The sequence below is a fragment of the Periplaneta americana genome, chromosome 2, assembly GCF_040183065.1.
Source record: "Periplaneta americana isolate PAMFEO1 chromosome 2, P.americana_PAMFEO1_priV1, whole genome shotgun sequence".
In the NCBI taxonomy this organism is placed as follows: domain Eukaryota; kingdom Metazoa; phylum Arthropoda; class Insecta; order Blattodea; family Blattidae; genus Periplaneta; species Periplaneta americana.
Window position 1 is genome coordinate 44,773,745 of NC_091118.1, and position 21,304 is coordinate 44,795,048.

General features: G+C 37.5%; 1 protein-coding gene across 2 annotated transcripts in view; it reads right to left on the minus strand.

Annotated features, from left to right (window-relative positions):
- LOC138693074 (E3 ubiquitin-protein ligase TRIM9-like) overlaps positions 1-21,304 on the minus strand; it is a 409,349-nt gene that overhangs the window by 34,398 nt on the left and 353,647 nt on the right. For both annotated transcript variants that reach the window (XM_069816661.1, XM_069816669.1), the window contains one exon: positions 5,492-5,630. In XM_069816661.1, the coding sequence (XP_069672762.1) occupies positions 5,492-5,630 (139 nt within the window). The remainder of the gene's footprint in view (positions 1-5,491; positions 5,631-21,304) is intronic.

Below are 21,304 nucleotides of genomic sequence, written 5' to 3' on the forward strand. Positions count from 1 at the left end.
GGAATTAAGTAAAAACGTAGTATTACACGGCTTGGATAAGGTAAAGGAGTGATGCTGTATGCTCAAATGAGTCCAATTTATTGGTGTAACATTCCCAATAACATTTCGAGTCTGTTTTATTAAGTCGCACTCGGGTCTCGGGATTATACAGACCCAAGACTCTGATGCAGAAACTACTAAGAAAATTATATTTTGTCGTGACGCGTCTGTACTCGACCTACAAGGAGAGGAACACTGTTACGTTTTGACATGACGTCACTCACGGTACAATATAAACAGAATACTACTATTACTTTCTTATGTAATCCATGGCTTACTGTATTCTACGGGTAGTAAATGAACACTGCAAAGAATAATTCCTGTATTTATACAGGTTGGAAGAGAAACAGTTTTGCAGATTGAAAGGGATTTGCAGATTTAAATGGATAGAAAACCTATAATACATTTTATGATTAAATGCACGGTTAATTAGAAAATTAAGTAGAAAGTTTCAGCAGTTTGGCAACACCGCCGTTAACACTCTCCTCGTAATACTGATGAAAAAGACCAATGAACTCAGATCTGTTTGCCAGGTGAACTACTCCCACATCCCTCTCTGGCTACAACGTTGCAGGCTGGTCGAATCGTGCAGTGGCTTCAAATTAGTGCATTTTAAAATTAAATTTACACGAAAAATGTCCACGCCATTGAAATATGCAAGAGGGATAAATAATTCTTTATTAGATTTTCTTGGACAAAAATGACGGACCTACTCCCAGTAGATACCGAATAAGAGGGTGTTAAAGATTTGAAAAAAAAAACAATTAAAAAAATTATGAACTTTCCACCAATACGGTATTACACTTTTATGTTACCTATATGCAACATGAGCTATTCACTCTGAAAATTTGCAGAGTTATTTCACTTCCATTCTGTATAGTGTTCGCTAGTAGTGTTGAATCTCTTGACCTAATTCAGTTACCACAAACCAATTCTTACAGGATTAAACAAGCAGAAAATGAACAATGTTCAACAAGTCGAGTTTAAATTCAATTGTGCAAAACAATAGTCATCGTTTATAAGTATATACACGAATATCAAAATACATTACAATGTTAACTATAAATTGGTAATACCATTTACAACATGATGAAGAAACTGAACTGTTGCAACGATGAAGGAGGAGGAGAAGAAACATTATAGAATGGAGAAAGAGCAGAAGAAACATTAAACAATGGAGGAAGAGGAGAAGAAACATTAAATGAGGAAGGAAGAACAGAAGAAACATTAAGCGATGGAGAAAGAGCAGAAGAAACATTAAATGATGAAGAACAGAAGAAACATCAAGCGATGGAGGAAGAGGAGAAGAAACATTATACGATAGTGGAAGAGGAGAAGAAACATTACACGATAGTGGAAGAGGAGAAAAAACACTAAATGATGAAGGAAGAACAGAAGAAACATTAAGCGATGGAGGAAGAGCAGGAGAAACATTAAATGATGAAGCTCAGAAGAAACATTAGGCGATGGAGGAAGAGGAGAAGAAACAGTACACGATGGTGGACGAAGAGAAGAAACATTAAATGATGAAGAACAGAAGAAACATTATGCGATGGTGGAAGAGAAGAAACATTAAGCGATGGAGGAAGAGGAGAAGAAACATTATACGATAGTGGAAGAGGAGAAAAAACACTAAATGATGAAGGAAGAACAGAAGAACACTAAGCGATGGAGGAAGAGCAGAAGAAACATTAAATGATGAAGATCAGAAGAAACATTAAGCGATGGAGGAAGAGGAGAAGAAATATTACACGATGGTGGAAGAGGAGAAGAAACATTACACGATGGTGGAAGAGGAGAAGAAACATTAAATGATGAAGAACAGAAGAAACATTAAGCGATGGAGGAAGAGCAGAAGAAACATTAAATGATGAAGATCAGAAGAAACATTAAGCGATGGAGGAAGAGGAGAAGAAACATTAAGCGATAGTGGAAGAGAAGAAACATTACACAATAGTGGAAGAGGAGAAAAAACACTAAATGATGAAGGAAGAACAGAAGAAACATTAAGCGATGGAGGAAGAGCAGAAGAAACATTAAATGATGAAGATCAGAAGAAACATTAAGCGATGGAGGAAGAGGAGAAGAAACATTATACGATGGTGGAAGAGGAGAAGAAACATTAAATGATGAAGAACAGAAGAAACATTAAGCGATGGAGGAAGATCAGAAGAAACATTAAATGATGAAGATCAGAAGAAACATTAAGCGATGGAGGAAGAGGAGAAGAAACATTAAGCGATGGTGGAAGAGAAGAAGAAACATTATACGATAGTGGAAGAGGAGAAGAAACATTACAAGATGGTCGAAGAGGAGAAAAAACATTAAGCGATGGAGGAAGAGGAGAAGAAACATTAAGCGATGGAGGAAGAGGAGAAGAAACATTATATGATGGTGGAAGAGGAGAAAAAAACATTACACAATAGAGGAATAGGAGAAGATACATTACAGATGATGGAAGAGGAGAAGAAACATTAAATGATGGAGAACAGAAGAAACATTAAGCGATGAAGGAAGAGAAGAAACATTACACGATAAAGAAAGAGCGGAAGGAACATTGAACGATGAAGGAAGAGCGGAAGGAACATAAAACGGCGGAGAAAGACCAGAAGAAAGATTAAATAATGGAGAAGGAGCAGAAGGAACATTAAACGATAGGGGAAGAGAATAAATAATTAAGGGAATGATTTTCTGTTAATGCTTATGAAGTTGATTGTTATGTTATAATGGATTAAAATATACGAAAGCAAGCAATTTACTTCCACATGGAAAAGTTATTTAATGTACCATTAAGATTCTCTCTCCACTATTCACAATTAGCATACATTTTACGTCAGATTTATGAAATGCGGACTTCAATGAATACTCAACTTTTAAAATATTAAACAGTGAAACGGGATTATAATGCAGAACCAATTAGTGGCTTGGAAGGTCATGAAATAGAACACAGATGCAATAGAAAGTGTACTGAGAGAAACTTTGATCGAGGGTTCCATTCAGTGCTTATTCAACTGTCACTGGAAATTTCAGAAACTCCCAAGAAAGTTATGAGAGGTGTCATTCACGTTTTAAAGACAAGATGGTAGGGAGATATTTTTTTATTATATTTCAACAGAATCGCTTAGGAAAAATCCATTCGTGTTCATTATGCGTTGCAGTTATGAAGTTTTCGGTTGAAGGGTGCTATAAGGGCGGAGAAAAATCCTCTCCCTCAGTCCCTCTTGCACATGCACTATTGTCCAGAATAATACCACAAAGAGAAACTTCCTGAGATCTCCCGTCCTACCCCTCTCAAAATTTTATTTTAGTCAACACTCCAGAATTCTTGTTTCGTCATCATTTAACCCTCCTTTGACTTCCGATTTCCTACATCCCCTCTTAGAGGGCTAAAGAGGGGTGGTTTTGGTTTGCCAAAGGCGTACGGGGTAGATGACAGGACGAGGGGATGAGAGAATAGTTTTGGGGGGCAGAGAGAGAGGCTGCAAGTGTCAGCAACCCTTATCCAAGCAATTCTGCCGCCTCGGGGATGCCTTCCTATGACAACCTTCCTCTCACCAATTATACCGTGATACTGTCTCTCAGAGGAGGGCGTGCAGATATGGCTATCATCGACTGAAACTAATGCCAGGTTCAGAATTCCCATCTGGCAACCCGCAGGTCAAATCTACTTCGTGTCTTAAGACCAAAGAAATGTCTGCGACATCAAACAGCTTCAAGTTTCGATAGAGAACAAGACAGAATCCAGAGTTCCATTGCCTGTGTTAAATCCTAAACTATGTCTCGAATGGTAGCGTTTCTGGTAACAAATCGAGAGGTCCAAAGTTCAATAAATTCACAAATAGCATATCAAATTGTGTCAAGAAGATAACACATACTTTCTGATTATTCGTCCCATGTATATCTAAACAATTCAGTCCCTTCAACATATTGCGAATAGCATTGTTTACAATTTATTTTCTTGAACAATTGTTCAAAATACATAGGCCTACCAATTGAGATCATTTAATATAACGTGAATTCATCAATTGATTTTATTAAAACTTGACATAAATAGGGTTGAAAGTATCAAAAATGAAAAACTCACAAAAACAATTTTTTGACGCAGAACTATGTCTTTCTTCTCTCTAGATATGGGGGTAACATGAGAACAGATTGCCACATAAAAAATGCAACCCTTTTTTTCTCCCTTGTTCGTCTTGTATTTATCCTATTCTCCTTGTTGTAATTTGTCGTCCTTGAATTTCCCTTTATTTTTTTTTGTCTTCTCTTGTTTCTTTGTATACCTTTGGTTCTCCTTGTATTTTCCTTTTTATCCTTGTCTTTCCCTGGTTCTCCTTGTCCTCCCTTGTTTTCCTGGGATTCCCTCATTGGATGAAGAAGCAATTATGAAGTACTTAACAAGGAAGTTCTGGCCTTGTTAAATTTAAATGCGTGAAGTATGAAGACAGAAAAAAATAATTCAAATCCCAATCATGCTCATAATAAAAGCATGATCAGCATAAACATCTCACGCAATTACATGGATCCGATTAATCCCCTGACACTTTTTAATTGGTTTATTTTGCGACGCTCAATCAACTGCGATGCTTATCTAGCGTCTGACTGCAAAGAAGGTGATAATGCCAACGAAATTAGTCAAGAGTCCAGAGCCGAAAACTATCCAACAAATTGCTCTTAATGGGTTGAGGGAAAACTCTCTGGAAAAAGCCTCAATCAGGTAACTTGTCCCAACCAGAGCATTTAAGTACATTATTATTATTATTATTATTATTATTATTATTATTGTTTAGTCAAATGTTCGAAGGCAGGCTGGAACCTCATAAGTGACACCAATAAGGCATCACTAATGAGGTAATTAAGCCAGGAGATAATGTAATAGATTTGTCAGTTCCTTTCCCCCATTGCATACATCGCTACTAGCTATGTACATGTTACACTAATTAGACATCTGATGCATACAAAGAATAATTTTATTGCTATTCCTCTGACACATCGTGAAATGAAATTAATACCTGATTATAGATGTACAGTTCCAGGAAAAGACATGGCCCCCTAATTTTACAAAGTTCCAGATACAATGCACTATGCATGTGCAGTAAATAAGAGCGCCTGTATATATGCTACTTGTGGACAGTCTTGCGCAATTTGTTGCCTACATGCAGGAGAACTGCCATCAAGACTCGGCCCATTACTTTTTCTGGTATTGTACATATCAGTCAGAACCTCAATCAGAGGTATATAAATACATTATTAATAAAGAACATGAAGAAGAATATTTTTCTTCTGTTTGTTGCCATGTGAACAGATTTAATTATAATGTTAAATACAGTAACATGAATATTTTAACGGCGGAGATATACTGTACATTCAGGTTTGAAATTCTGATGTGCTATAGTTTATGTCACTTCATTTTTTTCGCTTGACATAGTATAGATTAAACAGCCCTGCTTACCTTCTGCTGTCTGCAGGCCAATCAGCTCGCTGTATTCCCCTTCTCCGGTGCTGTTGAACGCCTTGACGCGTGCGTTGTACATGGAGTTGAAGTGCAGACCGTCCACCGTGCAGATAGTTTCTTTACCGCAGTACACCTCCTGCAACAAGAGACAAGAAATTTACTTTGACTAACAGTTCAAGAAAATTAACTATAAACGGTAATACTATTTACAACATGATGAAGGAACTGAATTGTTGCAAAACATGCAAAATCTGTAGTCTACGTTTCTTATTCCGAATAAAATAAATAATAATTAATGTGAGGGATTGGACATAAGTTATATATTAAGCTATATTATTGCAAAAATAAACGACTCGATAAAACACTATTCAACGATAACAGTGGCTACAAGAAACGCTGAAAAACCGAAAGAAAAAAACAGATTAAAAGCACATAGGCCTATTTAACCTAAAATTATTACACGAAACCAACAGAGAATCTGAGAAATGCGATCTTTAACGCAATAATCTCTCAGGGGGGATATCATGTCCGTACCTTGCTAATCAATCGTTGTACACTTGAAACAGACCATTCTCGCTGAGCGCAGTTCCTTACAATTTGACGGGCAGATAAATTATCATATCAGTGCAAATGTTTAATGAAAATCTTGTCTTCGTTCGTTAAGAGACCCCATTATTCATAAAATGAGAACTCAAAACGGAAGAAAACAAATGATGATAGCACAACAAACGGGTTGGCCTGCTGAACTCGTAAGACCATAATGCTTAGTTCAGCATAAACGATCGATTTTGCACTGCCTTGCAAAAAAAAATAAAAAAATAATGTTTAATAAATGGTAAAAAATTAAATATTGTAGTACTTTCCCGGTCTACAAGGACTGTGAAATAAACTTTCAAGTGAAATCATTAGCTACTGCGATATAACCATTTAAATTTTGTACCTTGTCATCCGAGGCTTCTGTTGAGACTTGAAAGCAATGTAAAAATGACGCTCAATGGGTTGCTAGCCCAAAGAGGTGCAATTGGTGGGGTTCCCACCTATACAGCATTTCCTCTGCATATGACATTTCAGTTATACCGCTGATACTCGGTCCCCAGAGCCTCGTTCGTTCAAAACGGGTTGCACCACGGGAAGGTGAGGATGGGATTTGGGTAGGAGAGGTTGTAGATTGAATGCACATCACTACCTTTTAGAGTAAATACCTTCACTTATCTTGGCTATACACTATCACCTTATGATGAAGTAGATATTGCTGAAAAAATATGTAAATATAATAAAACAATGGGGATCATTAATAAAATCATGAAACCCTCACTAGTACAAAGACACACAAGAATAGGCTTGTATAAAACCTTAGCACAGCCAGTATTAAGCTATGGTAGAGAAGCGTGGACTGTGAAGAATAAAGATGTCAGTAGAATAACAGCAAGTGAGATGAGGTTTATGAGAGCAACAGCTGGATATACTCGCTGGGATCATAAAAAAAATGAGGACCTAATGCAAGAACTTCAAATAGAACCCATTATGCAGTTCATCAGCAAATATCAACTTCAGTGGAAGGGTCATCTCGAACGAATGAATCGATGCAGAATTCCAAAAGCACTGCTTCATTACCATCCATATGGCAAAAGATCTCTAGGCCGTCCAAAGAAGAGATGGACTGAAAATTCTAGTTTGAGACCGTAACAGGCCACTTGGCCTAATACTTGTTAGGAAGATGATGATGATGATGATGATGAAACTTTGTACCTTTTTTGCCCACTGTGTACATACTATATTAGACTGGCCATTCCCATGTTATGAAATGACAACATAAAATGAGAACAACCACCAAGCCTCTACCGTCGAAAACACTTTTTTTTTTTGGTAATGACCACTAGATGGAAATACAGTTCCGTGGCACCACAGCCCTTGACGGGCCCAGACCGACTAGCCGGCTGCTGGCCTCACGTTAACATTCCGAAGCAGAGGTGAACGATCATCCAACCAAAATGAAGGTATCGTGTGGTTAGCACGATGTTCCCCCTAGCCGTTATAGCTGGCATTCGCAACCGGATTTCGCTACTTGTCGTAGTTCCCTATGTGAATCACGATGCTCGGTGGACACCGGTTCCATACACTGGCCGAAATTTTATGAAAAAATTTCTTCCACCATGAGGATTCGAACCAGCGCGCATTCCGAAACACGAGTCCTAGGCAGGATGCCTTAGACCACGACGCCACGACGCGGGACTGCAAGTACAGTTGCTCCATGCAATTCCATAACGGCATTTCTTTTGCAGTAGCTATAGTGAAGGTCACATAAGAACAGTTCCTAAAGAGCAAATATTGCCGTCTTGTCAGTGTTGCCAACTGTTACCGGATATCACACGATCCTTCGTTCTAAATGACTTATTTACTTACCGTACTTTAAGTTGAAAGGTTATTCTTTAATAATTCAATAATTTGTAACATATTTTCGTAGGCAAACTATACGAGAAAGGGATCAACAAGTCAAGTATTTTGTCTGGCAATACGACATTCATTGGTTTGACTAAACAATTGACTCACGAGACCTAACCTAAAAATGTATTTTGTTTGACCACATGAAATTATTAGTACTAACTCCGAAAACTTACCTGACTATAGTCTTGAATTATAACCACAACGCAACACATAAAATAGCTATTATGTATTAATATTAATACTGATATTAATTAATTATTAGGATGTTCAAATTTCACTAGCTTCCAGTAACAGGCTCAGAAATCTAGTACAATTTCAATTTTATGGAATTCCAGTACCGACAAATATTGTCGATATTTGTCTCAGCTGCCAACATACAAATTCACTACCATTTGTAGTATTTATCAGTATCGACATTCGAAACGAAGTTGGCAAAATAAAATTCAACCTGCAAACTAGAAGATCACCACAATTCTCTAACATATGTAGTAATGGGGGGAAAATGGTTAGGTTTCACCCTTAAGGTACGGAGTAAGCTGACCCGGGCAATAGATGGCAACATAGTGAAATTGATAAAAGTGATTGCCTTGAAAGTGCATTAGGCTGACCGATCTGTTATTATGTGATCAAGACTAAGAGTAGTCCACGAAATTATTGACTCTACCATGCAGGGATATGCAACTTAAAGCCTGCGTGTATGTGAGCCACATAAATTTATTTACTTCAGGCTTTTTGATAGAAGTAGGGGAACTTTTCCGTCATTTATTGAGTAACACTTCCTAACGCAAGGGATATAAGATTAAAACTGCCATTTTTATTACCATTACGACTGGGAAACCCAGAAAGTGTCAAAGTGCTTTCTCCTTTTTTTAAATTTACACACTAGCTGATATCTTCTTGCATGTCCCCTAACGAGCCATGGGTTGCGGTCCGCTAATACAGATATTGCATGCGAGATACAGCTGTGTCGCCACTGTGCGGAGGGATTTTCTCAATAATGTATTCGTGGGGTTATAGGCGGCATCCGACAGCCTTGAATACTTGACGCGAGACCCGCATGCAAACCTGCTCATCACTGGCGTACTAATTTACTGAGAAGACGTCGTCTGTCCCTACTTAAGCTAATCACGGCACGCAGGCCGGCATTTGATAGCGGATGAGCCGGGAGAGCTAAGAACGAAGATGCGTTAAAAAGCAGGAAGTAAAGGAACATATAGCGTGTCTCCTCGTAAGACTGTCCCCCTCCCTTGATGGGGACCACGAATGAAGGAGATACTGACGCAGGAGGACGAGGAGTCGAAAAGACAAATGATACAGTCGAACCTCGATACAATTTTCTGGGACTAGGGAAATTGAATCGGTCATTTGTAAAACCACATGAGTCACAGAAAATAAGTTTTGAGAAAAGTAGAAAAAAAAACTATAATCTTTTCGCTGTAAGAAAAATCCTAATATAAACAATAGCACGTGACTGAAGTGAGGCTTCATTGGCCGCTGTTTGGCGCCATAGATTCTCAGTACGTGTTCCCGCCTACTGTTGTACATTCTGTTTCATGTTAAACATTTCCCGTTACTCGTCAAGTAGGCCTAACCTCACTACTATGCATTCGTTTGCTGAGGAAACATTTACTTTATAGTTACTTACTTACTTACTTACAAATGGCTTTTAAGGAACCCGAAGGTTCATTGCCGCCCTCACATAAGCCCGCCATCGGTCCCTATCCTGTGCAAGATTAATCCAATCTCTATCATCATATCCTACCTCCCTCAAATCCCTTTTAATATTATCCTCCCATCTACGTCTCGGCCTCCCCAAAGGTCTTTTTCCCTCCGGTCTCCAAACTAACACTCTATATGCATTTCTGGATTCGCCCATACGTGCTACATGCCCTGCCCATCTCAAACGTCTGGATTTAATGTTCCTAATTATGTCAGGTGAAGAATACAATGCGTGCAGTTCTGCGTTGTGTAACTTTCTCCATTCTCCTGTAATTTCATCCCGCTTAGCCCCAAATATTTTCCTAAGCACCTTATTCTCAAACACCCTTAACCTATGTTCCTCTCTCAGAGTGAGAGTCCAAGTTTCACAACCAAACAGAACAACCGGTAATATAACTGTTTTATAAATTCTAACTTTCAGATTTTTGGACAGCAGACTGGATGATAAGAGCTTCTCAACCGAATAATAACACGCATTTCCCATATTTATTCTGCGTTTAATTTCCTCCCGAGTGTCATTTATATTTGTTACTGTTGCTCCAAGATATTTTGAATTTTTCCACCTCTTCGAAGGATAAATCTCCAATTTTTATATTTCCATTTCGTACAATATTCTGGTCACGAGACATAATCATATATTTTGTCTTTTCGGGATTTACTTCCAAACCGATCGCTTTACTTGCTTCAAGTAAAATTTCCGTGTTTTCCCTAATCATTTGTGTATTTTCTCCTAACATATTCACGTCATCCGCATAGACAAGAAGCTGATGTAACCCGTTCAATTCCAAACCCTGCCTGTTATCCTGAACTTTCCTAATGGCATACTGTATTCTAAAGCAAAGTTAAAAAGTAAAGGTGATAGTACATCTCCCTGCTTTAGACCGCAGTGAATTGGAAAAGCATCAGATAGAAACTGACCTTTACGGACTCTGCTGTATGTTTCACTGAGACACATTTTAATTAATCGAACTAGTTTCTTGGGAATACCAAATTCAATAAGAATATCATATAATACATCCCTCTTAACAGAGTCATATGCCTTTTTGAAATCTATGAATAACTGATGTACTGTACCCTTATACTCCCATTTTTTCTCCATTATCTGTCGAATACAAAAAATCTGATCAATAGTCGATCTATTACGCCGAAAACCGCACTGATGATCCCCAATAATTTCATCTACGTACGGAGTTAATCTTCTCAAAAGAATATTGGACAAAATTTTGTACGACGTCAACAAAAGTGATATTCCTCGAAAGTTACCACAGTTGGTTTTGTCCCCCTTTTTAAAAATAGGTACAATTATGGACTCCTTCCATTGTTCTGGTACAATTTCCTTTTCGCAAATAGCAAGTACAAGTTTATAAATTTCGCTATATAATGCACTTCCACCCTCTTGTATTAATTCTGCTGGAATTTGATCGATACCTGAAGACTTGTACTTTTTCAGATTTTCTATCGCAATTTCGACTTCTGAAAGCGTGGGTTCGGGTATAAATGTCTCAGCAGTTTGTATTTCAATTTCGTCCCGATCATTTCTATTTGGCCTATGTACATTTAGTAGTTGCGCAAAATAGTTTTTCCATCTGTTTAGGATTGATGGAGAGTCTGCAAGCAAGTCACCATTCTTATCCTTGATCACGTTTACCCTTGGCTGATATCCGTTCTTAAATTCCTTTATACCCTTATATAAATCTCGAATGTTTTTATTCTTACTATTTGTTTCTACCTCATTCAGTTTTTCCTTCAAGTAACCTCTCTTTTTATTCCTAAGTGTACGACTTGCTTCCCGTCTTTCATTGAAATAATTATCTCTCTTCTCCTCAACTGGATCCTGTAAGAATTTCAATTTTGCCTGTTTCCTTCTTTCTACTACCATGCACTGTAATTAAAACTCACATAACTTATTATATACATTTAAGACTATTTGTTTTTCTCCGCTTTTGAGAGGGTTTCTACTCTTATGTTTAATAACCACACACACCGAGGATGCAGAAGCCATACTTCAGTACCACGTGCTTACGTGAACAACTACGAGCTCAAGTGACGCCAGCTTGTTACAAGAACAGACTACTTCGGTATTATTGTTTGTATTCATCCGCGTTCATAGTACATAACAAAATATAAAAGTAGCTTTTATTTTACATATCGTTTTACATATGAGTGAAGTTATATGTTTCATTGTATTTAACAACTAGAATTCAATTTTTTATTTTCAAATAATACAAGATGATAGTTTCCAAATACGGACTATATTTTCCTGCGTCGTGTGAGTGTTTCGACTGTGAGCCAATCACGGGCATGACAACCACGTGCTTGTGTTTACATTAGGATTTTTCTTACAGCGAAAACAGTATATCTATACTTAATTTTTAGAGAGGGACCATAGATTAATATGCTGAATTACGAAAGCATTTTATGTTCATTATCTCATTTCATAAAATCACAAAATATTTTTTAAATTCTTGGACTCAAGTTGTTTTAACATGTACCCAAAATAACAACTCCTGTATCCCAATTCAATGTGTGGTATATTGTTCGTTGCAGTGTGAAATACATTATTATATAGTTTTCAATTAATTTATATTGTTATTTTTATTTCAAATAAAAAATGGTTCATATCATTTACAAATTAAATTCAAAATAGCATAGCCGTCTTAAAAAGTTCTTTCAGGATATTCATTTTTAAACCAATGTATAGCATATTTAATGGAAATGTAGGCCTAGGAATACGTATATATTTTTAGCTAACAATAAGTAGTCTAAATAATATAAATTTCATATTAAAAAAAAAAAATCATACAAAAATGCTTAGTAATAATCGGACCCATGTTGTTTTGACTGGAAAAGATGCGTACCGGTACCTATATCACTAGTGCTTGCTATAGTGCCGGTAACTCATTTTCGTAAAAATGTGTGATATTGATATGCATATTGAGTAAAAATTTCAACACTCTAGCTAAACAAATGTGGATTTTAGAAATTTCAGTAGCGCACTGCCTTAACATACTTTGCTCTGACCGTGAAACTAGCAGGGCCGAGTTAAAATTCTGGATAGGACAAGTTATCTGGTTGAGATTTTTTTCCGGGTTTTACCTTCAACCCATGAAGAGCAAATGCTAGGTAACATTCGGCGCTGGACCCTGGACTCGTTTCGCTGGCATTATCATCTTCATTTCACTGATACGCTGGATAACCATAGCAGTTGACAAAGCGTCGTAAAATAAACCAACTATTATATATCATACTTTGTCGCCTTTCCTTGTACTCTCTCGACAGAATCTGATTTAATATGAAAGGGTCCCAGTAGGTCTCTCCGTAAATGTAAGAATAGAAGGCAAAAGAAAGGAGGTGAGAATAAGGGAAAGATAAGAAATGAGAAGAAAAAGAGAAAGATGTGAAAAGAAAAGATAATATAGGTAAAAAGAAAATAGGCGAAAAAGGGAGAAGAAACATTACAAGAGAAGTGAGAAGATAAGAAGGAAGAACGTAATAAGGGAAAGCGAAGGTAAATAAAGAAAAGAAGAGGGGAGAAGACGAAGATATTGAAGAGGAAGATCAGAAGGTTGAAAATTCGAAGGCTGCTCAAGAACTTTTCAGAAGCGGTAACGAACTAATTCAGTGGAGACTAGAGATGAACAACAATCGAGAAGGCGAGACTAAGAGCGCCTGCAAAGCCGAAAACCCGTACGACAATGTTGTATTACGTCGCGTCCTTGACGTAAAGACTGATTGTGAGTGTTCCGAGACTCGATATTGATCACTCCCGAAGTCCCGAAGTCAACAGCCTTGAATTGCCACAGTTGTTTATACCTGACTGAGTTTTATCTGCTTCGGCAGCTGTTATATATGCATAAACAATCAAGTAGCCTATTTGAAACATAATCTCTACCTTTCAGTGTATAATAATCCGTTCCCAGTCTTCATTTAATTACTAGGCCCTTATTAAAAGGCTAGGAATTTTCTTTTCAAGCCACCGACCGGCGTGGCTCAATCGGTTAAGGCGCTTGCCTGCCGGTCTGAAGTTGCGTTCGGGCACGGGTTCGATCCCCGCTTGGGCTGATTACCTGGTTGGGTTTTTCCGAGGTTTTCCCTAACCGTAATGTGAATGCAAGGTAATCTATGGTGAATTCTCGGCCTCATCTCGCCAAATATCATCTCGCTATCACCAATTTCATCGACGCTAAATAACCTAGTAGTTGACACAGCCTCGTTAAATAACCATAACCAACTAAACTGAAAAAAAAAATAAAATAAAATTTTCTTTTCATATGTTCAAGATCAAGTGTGCAATCTCAAGTAAAAAGATATTAACGTTATGTTTTATGTTTCTTAGAAATGCAAATATAATAGAACCAGAACCAGAACATTTTGATAACTAAGATGCTGTTCTGTTTTGTTTTTTTGTGTCATTTAAACATTTATAATGTTATTTATTTCAATGATGTATGTTATTCAAAGTTACGAAATCTTTTCACGCCGACCAAATGCTATTTCGAGAATGATGAGCAAGACTCGAAGCGCACGAGAATGACGAGACGAGACTCGAAAGACAAATGCAACGAATACAGCGAGCGAGAGCGGCAGTTAGTTTTGTTCATCTCTAATGGAGACCGAACTCACGACACTCTAGCTAGCAGTTACTGTCTCTGTGTGCCGTCTGAGTTAACAAAGCTCATTAAAACAGCGGAAGAGAAGACAGTAGGACGAACTACTAAAGTGGAGGAAAAAACGATAGGAATGTGAAAAATGAGGGATGGGGCGAAAAAAAGGAAATAAAAGTCCAAGGGTATGGGGCGACGTAACGTAAAAACAGATTACACTAAATGAAGACGAAAGATGGAGGCAAGATTGGGCAGATGGAGAGGAAGAATAGAGATGAAGAGAATTACTTGATTCTAGATGAAAAAGTGATCATCATTTTGCAGAGGATGTGTATAGATGAGAAAGGAATCCATTTACGAGGCATCAATTTCAAAGAAAAATCGGATGTAAAACAGTCACGGGGGCGGTGAGGGGTAAAGAGGGGGCAGGCGCAAAACCCGCTGTCGCTTAATATATTGCTGACAGATGCACGCACGCACACACGGGTGCACGCATCGTAGTCATGTCACGCCACTGGTTGTCGTGACGACAAATAACTTCGTGAACCTCCCTGAATTGAGAACTTTCCCTCGGACGACGGATAAAATATTAGTGAACCGTCAAAAGACACCGCTCGAACACTTGGTAAAGCTTAGGCATAACTAACGATGTAAAAACATCCAAATTTCCCTTCCGTCATTTCTTAGCCGAGTATAATAGGTAAATCATCATAAACGGCTCATCTTTCACGAGTCTGTGTTTTTTTTTTAAGTTGGTTATTTAACGACGCTGTATCATCTACGAGGTTATTTAGCGTCGATGAAATTGGTGATAGCGAGATGGTATTTGGCGAGATGAGGCCGAGGATTCGCCATAGATTACCTGACATTTGCCTTACGATTGGGGAAAACCTCGGAAAAAAACCCAACCAGATAATCAGCCCAAGCGGGAATCGCAACCGCGCCCGAGTGCAATTTTGGATCGGCAGATAAGCGCCTTAGCCGACTGAGCTATACCGGTGGCCTCTGACTGTTTGTGATAAAGAAAAGCGATGGATGATTCTTTGCAAGATATTTTGAAGACGTTGGCACTCAAACTAATTTAATTTCAGCAATGAAGAGGCTAGACAACAATACAAAAGCATGCATAAAATAAAAACTATTTTATTTATTTATTTTTTTTTAACTAAAGGCGAGTAGGCTACTTGAGCGTTCGTCATTCATCCATATGAAGCCAGTTGTGTAGACTAATTTACCGACAAAATCGTTGCCCAAGGTGCGCCATAGGAGGCTAGTCTACGCTACAGAGATGAAATGATGATGGAGATATGTTAGATGCCACAGGGGAACCTTGAACTTCCGGAGAAAATCCCTGTATTACCTGGACGACAGGCCCGACCAACACAAGTTATAAATCGGGTGTACGCTGGAGGTCGAATCCGGGTCCACCACTCTAATTCTCCATCCCGACTAAATAGCATACACTTCTATACACAAGGAGAATATTAGCAGCCGAGTCCAACCGAGCTTAGCTGAGAGAAGCCAAAGTTAAAAATCGCCTTTTTCTTGATCGTCTACGAAGACCCAGAGAAAGGCAGGAAATAGAATTGGAGAATGCTGGATTTGCAGTGAAAGACCTGTTCTTGGGCAGAAAACTATGAATAAGGCAAGAAAGAATTCGTTGTGCGTCTCTTGAACAGAAACTGAATCTTGTGTATATTCCAGAAACTAATTTGTTTTTAGTTCCATGTTTTCTCTGAGAACATTTGAAAAGAAACTTTCAGAAAGCTTAGCTTAAGAATTCATTGTTTTCTGTTTCTTTAGTCTCTTTCATATCCCCACTGACCAGACGTCCTGTAATCTTTTAACCATTGTTTGTTTTCATCCCCAGTCTAAAATTCCGAAGGGTGAACAAAACATTCAGCCCTCATCAGTATTCTCTTTTAGGGGTGGCGGGTTGTGTACGATCGATTTACTACCCTTCTACACGGGTTTGTGTTGCTCAGAAATTGGTTAAGGGGTAACTCCTTTATCCTGATAAATTTACAATACTGTCTATGACAGGGGGAGGGGGGGATCGGGTCATACAACGTGTGCGAGGTGTTGGTTCCATTGTTGAGGCCAGGACAACGCTCCAGGGTTCCGGGAATCCGCGTGACTTGTATGCAAGTTATCGACCTGTATTTTACTGAAGAAGAGAGACTGTCAATATGTGAGCTTCAGGCAGAATTCTGTTCCTTTATAACCTGTGCGAGAAAAAAACTTCAGATAATCCGTATATTAAGTCACAAAATTCTATTGAAGGAAATCCTATATTTGTAACCATTTTAATCACCGCCGTCGTGTTGTGTCACGTGGTTAATACCATTGTGCCGATTCGTCATCGTCATCGACTAACAATCGTTATCTCACATTGCCATATCATTTCATTTTGTCACCGTGTCGAGTCCTCCGAGTCAATGTCTTGTCTTTTCGTCACCATTATCATGTCGGAAGGTTAGTACTGTACTCCAACCAGGAGAAAGTCTCAGGGGAATGAGACGCAGCGGGGTAATGCTGTGAATGAAAGTTGATGTCATAAGGTCGCACACGTGGGTACACACATCTCCATTGGCTAACTCTCAAAACACTTGGGTCCGTGGACACAATGGTGCAAGAGGAAATGAAAGAGCTGATGAGCTAGCGAAAGCTGCAGCATCCAGCAACGAAACTCCGACATACAGTTTACAACCGATATCATATATCAAGAAATAAATATGACAACAGACTCATCAAAATTGGAATACTAGATGGACGACATGCTCAACCGGATCACTAACAAGAGACAACTACTCCCCAACAATCCACGACCGACTCGAAAGCCATCACTTCAAACCTACTTTCGTAACAACGCAGTTTCTTTCTGGACATGGGAAATTTGGTACTTACTTCGACAGATTCAACATTCCAGCAGACATCGACTCTACATGCTCCTGCCGCGAAGACCTTCACAGTGTGTAACACCTTCTATTTGACTGTCCTATTATTGAAGCAAAGAGATTTCAAATAAAGACATCTTCTGGACTGCAACTCCGAATACAGGACTCCACTATGTGAAGTAATAAAAAAACTCTGTTGCTACAGACAATTTACAGACTTGCTAAACTTTATCTTTAAAAGACTGTAGATACATATTTCACCATTATCTGTGTAAAAATAAGTAATATAGATAAGTAGTGTACCGTATAATAAAAATTAAAACCCTAGCATACCGCTTGGTGAATTAGGGTTTTTTTCCACGGATATTTAATGATAATAACTCTCAAAACACAAACGATAACACTGATACACACATATTTATACTACCCTAGTTACAAAATTAGATCACGGTTAATCTCCTGGTCTTTTAATCCCTCCATACAGGAAATAACATATGCAGGAGAGCGCATGTTTTTTAAACTGACGTTATTACGGTAATATTATCTATCTACTTCGCTCCAATAGATGACGCAATAGTAAGCACATTCCTTTCACGGTTAATCTCCTTGTTGGAGAACAGTAGGCCTATTTCATGTAATGTCACTGTACACTCGTTCGTAAAGCTTACAAGCAAACATTCCGATGGGGGCAGGTAAAAATTTAATTTGTTTTCTTCCACTATGTTAATAATGTCAAAAAAGTGCTTATACAAAATTTTGGCCACTCGACAGCAATTACGAGACCGTCCAGAAAGTGATTTTCGTTGGGGCCGTTTACAGAAAAGAGAACAACTGCATGGAAAGATTTATTGAAACAGATACAGAAATTGTTGCGCTATATGTCAACATATCCCTAATTGGAATTGAGACAATTTTGATACAATGGGAACAAAATTTGTATCCTTGTGTCGTTTTGTGCACCTCTCTGTTGATCCCAACGGTATGACAAATGTCTCAATTCTGGTGGAGAATATGTTGAAAAATAACGCAACAATTGTTGTATCTGTTTCAATAAATCTTACCATGAAATTGTAATTTTTTTTTGTAAACGGCCCCAGGGAAAATCACTTTCTGGACGGCCTCGCAATTGTGGTGGAGTGGCCAAAATTTGTATAAACACTTGTTTTGACATTATTAACATGGTGGAAGAGAAAAAATTAACTTTTTTATCTGCCCCCATGAGAATGTTGGCTTGTTAGCTGTGGTGGGAATCTTCTTCGTTGACTGTGCTACCTCTCCTCTCCTCTCGCAGTAATTTCTTAGCTTGCAATAACTGTACTAACTTTTAAAATGTCTCTTAGAAATAATATACTATTTCAGTAGTTTACTGAGTTGTTTCAGGCTGTAGAAATCGTACTATCTCTACTATTGTACTTTCCAGTTTTAAAGTTCCTGAGCAAATCCCAATCTTTGCATGTCATGTATATGCAGGAATTAGGTAAATGGAGTTAGGATAAATGAATGTAATATACTGTTGAGATTTAAGTGTGTCTAATGAACGAAATGAAATAAGCTATGAATAACGATCTACCAATAATAGTGCAATAAGATACAATGTACTATTAACCCCTATCTGCCCGGAACTTTTTTCTTCAAGTTTCTTTATAAATTTCACATATCTTCATCCTAAGGATCTAAGAAGTAGCGAGAAACAAGAATTTTAATTACATTTCAAGCAAATCTGGCATTTTCAGATGTGATATCTCTAGTGATAAATAATGTTCTCTAGTGAAATGAGGAATTTTTAAAATTGAAACAGATATTTGGAGTTGCAACTGTTTAATTGAGACATGATTTATTTAACAGACACAAAATAATTATTATTCATTTAAGCAGTGATAATTAACGAATTGTACTTATCTATGAAAGCTAGCAAACATATCAGTCATAATCATAAAACTATTTTGCAAAGTAGCAGCACATATGTTGTAAAGAGGAACTTGACATTTCCTACAGGCTTTTCTAGTCTTGCTTTTGCACATTTTACAACTTTTCCTTACTTGACCCAATTCTGCGACCTGTTCGGTGTAAATTGTAGTAAAGACTAAATATCACAAAACAGGCTATATTATTATTGAAAGTTACTTAATTATATAAATATATAAACATCTTGAAATTTTATGGCAAAACGTATCAAGTAAAAAATTTAATTCCCAATAACTCTGGAATAAAATATGGAATAGCTTAAATTTCCCATAAAGAACTTCAAAGAGGTCCAGATAAATCCTAAATAAAATATTGATATATTACAATTTTAATTTTATTAACTGTCTCCCATTGGAGGTAGCCCAGAAGGACTCAGTATACTCTCCTATATGAATTTTACAGTACTTCAGTGTTTTACATAAATATTTGTTGAAAGAAATTTAAAATAAACATATACAATATATAATGAATTACAGAGTTAAAAAATTAAATAGGGTGAATGTGATAACTCAAAATTTGGCAAGAGCGTTTCAAAACTGAAGTTATGATGCAAATCTGGCTTTCAGATAGTAGCTCTCTGTGAAGCAGGTTTGAATAATTTCAAGGAAGAATTGTTCCGGGGTCGGGGATCGATCCGGGGACTCTTCGCTTAACGCACGAATGCTCTATCGACTGAGCTACCCAGGAACATACACGACACCGCCACAATTTTTCCCTTTATATGCACATAACAACGTTATGATGTCGGTACTAAGTGTCTGTGGTAGTTCAAAAGTCTTCTTGAAGCTTTCAAAGAACTTGGGAATCACACCACGAGCTTCAATAAGAAGACCCAATCACCTCAATGTTTTCAAGCTGGTATTTTACTTTGAAGTACGTAATCAATTGTAGGTTCGGTAAGTTTTCTTTCTCTCCTTTAAAATCTGTCCATTTGAATCGGGTATCTTTCGGAAACAAGCTCCACTATATGCGGACTCCCCTTATGTACTTATAGAAATATACTCGTTCACATTGTTGAGTTTATCGCATAACACGTAAGCATCGGCAAAAGAAATCGTTCCATAACATTCTTTATGCTCGACCATGCCGAAATATAGTAATTATACACCTGGTAGCAGACCTTTAATGGACCTCGTTAAAGTACACCTACTCATTAAAGGTCAGGTCTTTCAGCCAATGACGACTCAGGTTACAACTGTTCAGCCAATGACGACTCAGGTTACAACTGTTCAGCCAATGACAGGTCAGCTTTGTACCGTTATAAAACCGCAGGTATCGATTATTCTCGGATATGCAATCGAAAGAGAATTAGCGAAAAGTCACGGAGGCTGGAAATCCAATACTGTCGCAGAAGGTTATGTTCTGTTACTATAATAATTAGCGTTAATTGTAAATAATATTCAAATAAATTCAATTTGTCATCTCGTTTTTCAATGTCGAATTCAATAATCAAGGTTATAATATTATAATATTATCAAGTTTAACGGGACTATGTCAAGGTCAATGACATTATTGTTCCTCGGAAAAAATCAATACTTTCGCGTCTGCGCACATCTCACAATTCACGACCTAGAATAAGGTCACTTCCGATCTTGTCAGTTACAAATAAAATGTATACATCTGAATACCGGTAATTTCAAGTTAGAAATATGGTCGAGCATAAAAAGTCGTATGAAACTCGCCTATAATGGTAATTAAGAAGCTCGTATGAAAATTATGAAACTCGCTTGCGCTCGTTTCATAAATATCCATACTCGATTTTTAATTACTATCATTATAGGCTCGTTGCATAATGTACTATTAATTGCATCTATTAATGTAGGTCGAATATAGCCTAAACGCTACACGTCAAAATATCGCGCTATTTTGAATTAACGTCTTTCAACAGTTCACAATTATAAACCATTTGTGTTGCATTATTACTCATGAATTGTGCTGTACAGAGGATGCGACAAATGCAATATATCAATATTTCAACTTTAATTATATTTTGATGTTTCCAATAAAAATTTAATATTCTTCATTAAATGATGCAGCAGTATTAATCAACGTATTTGTTGCTGAACGTTTCATTTCCTAATAGTTATTTTAACTCTTGAATAGGATAATTAAAATACAGGCAGAATATCAAAATACGCTTTCATAAACAGTTTCATTTGAACAACATCAATATGAAGTTG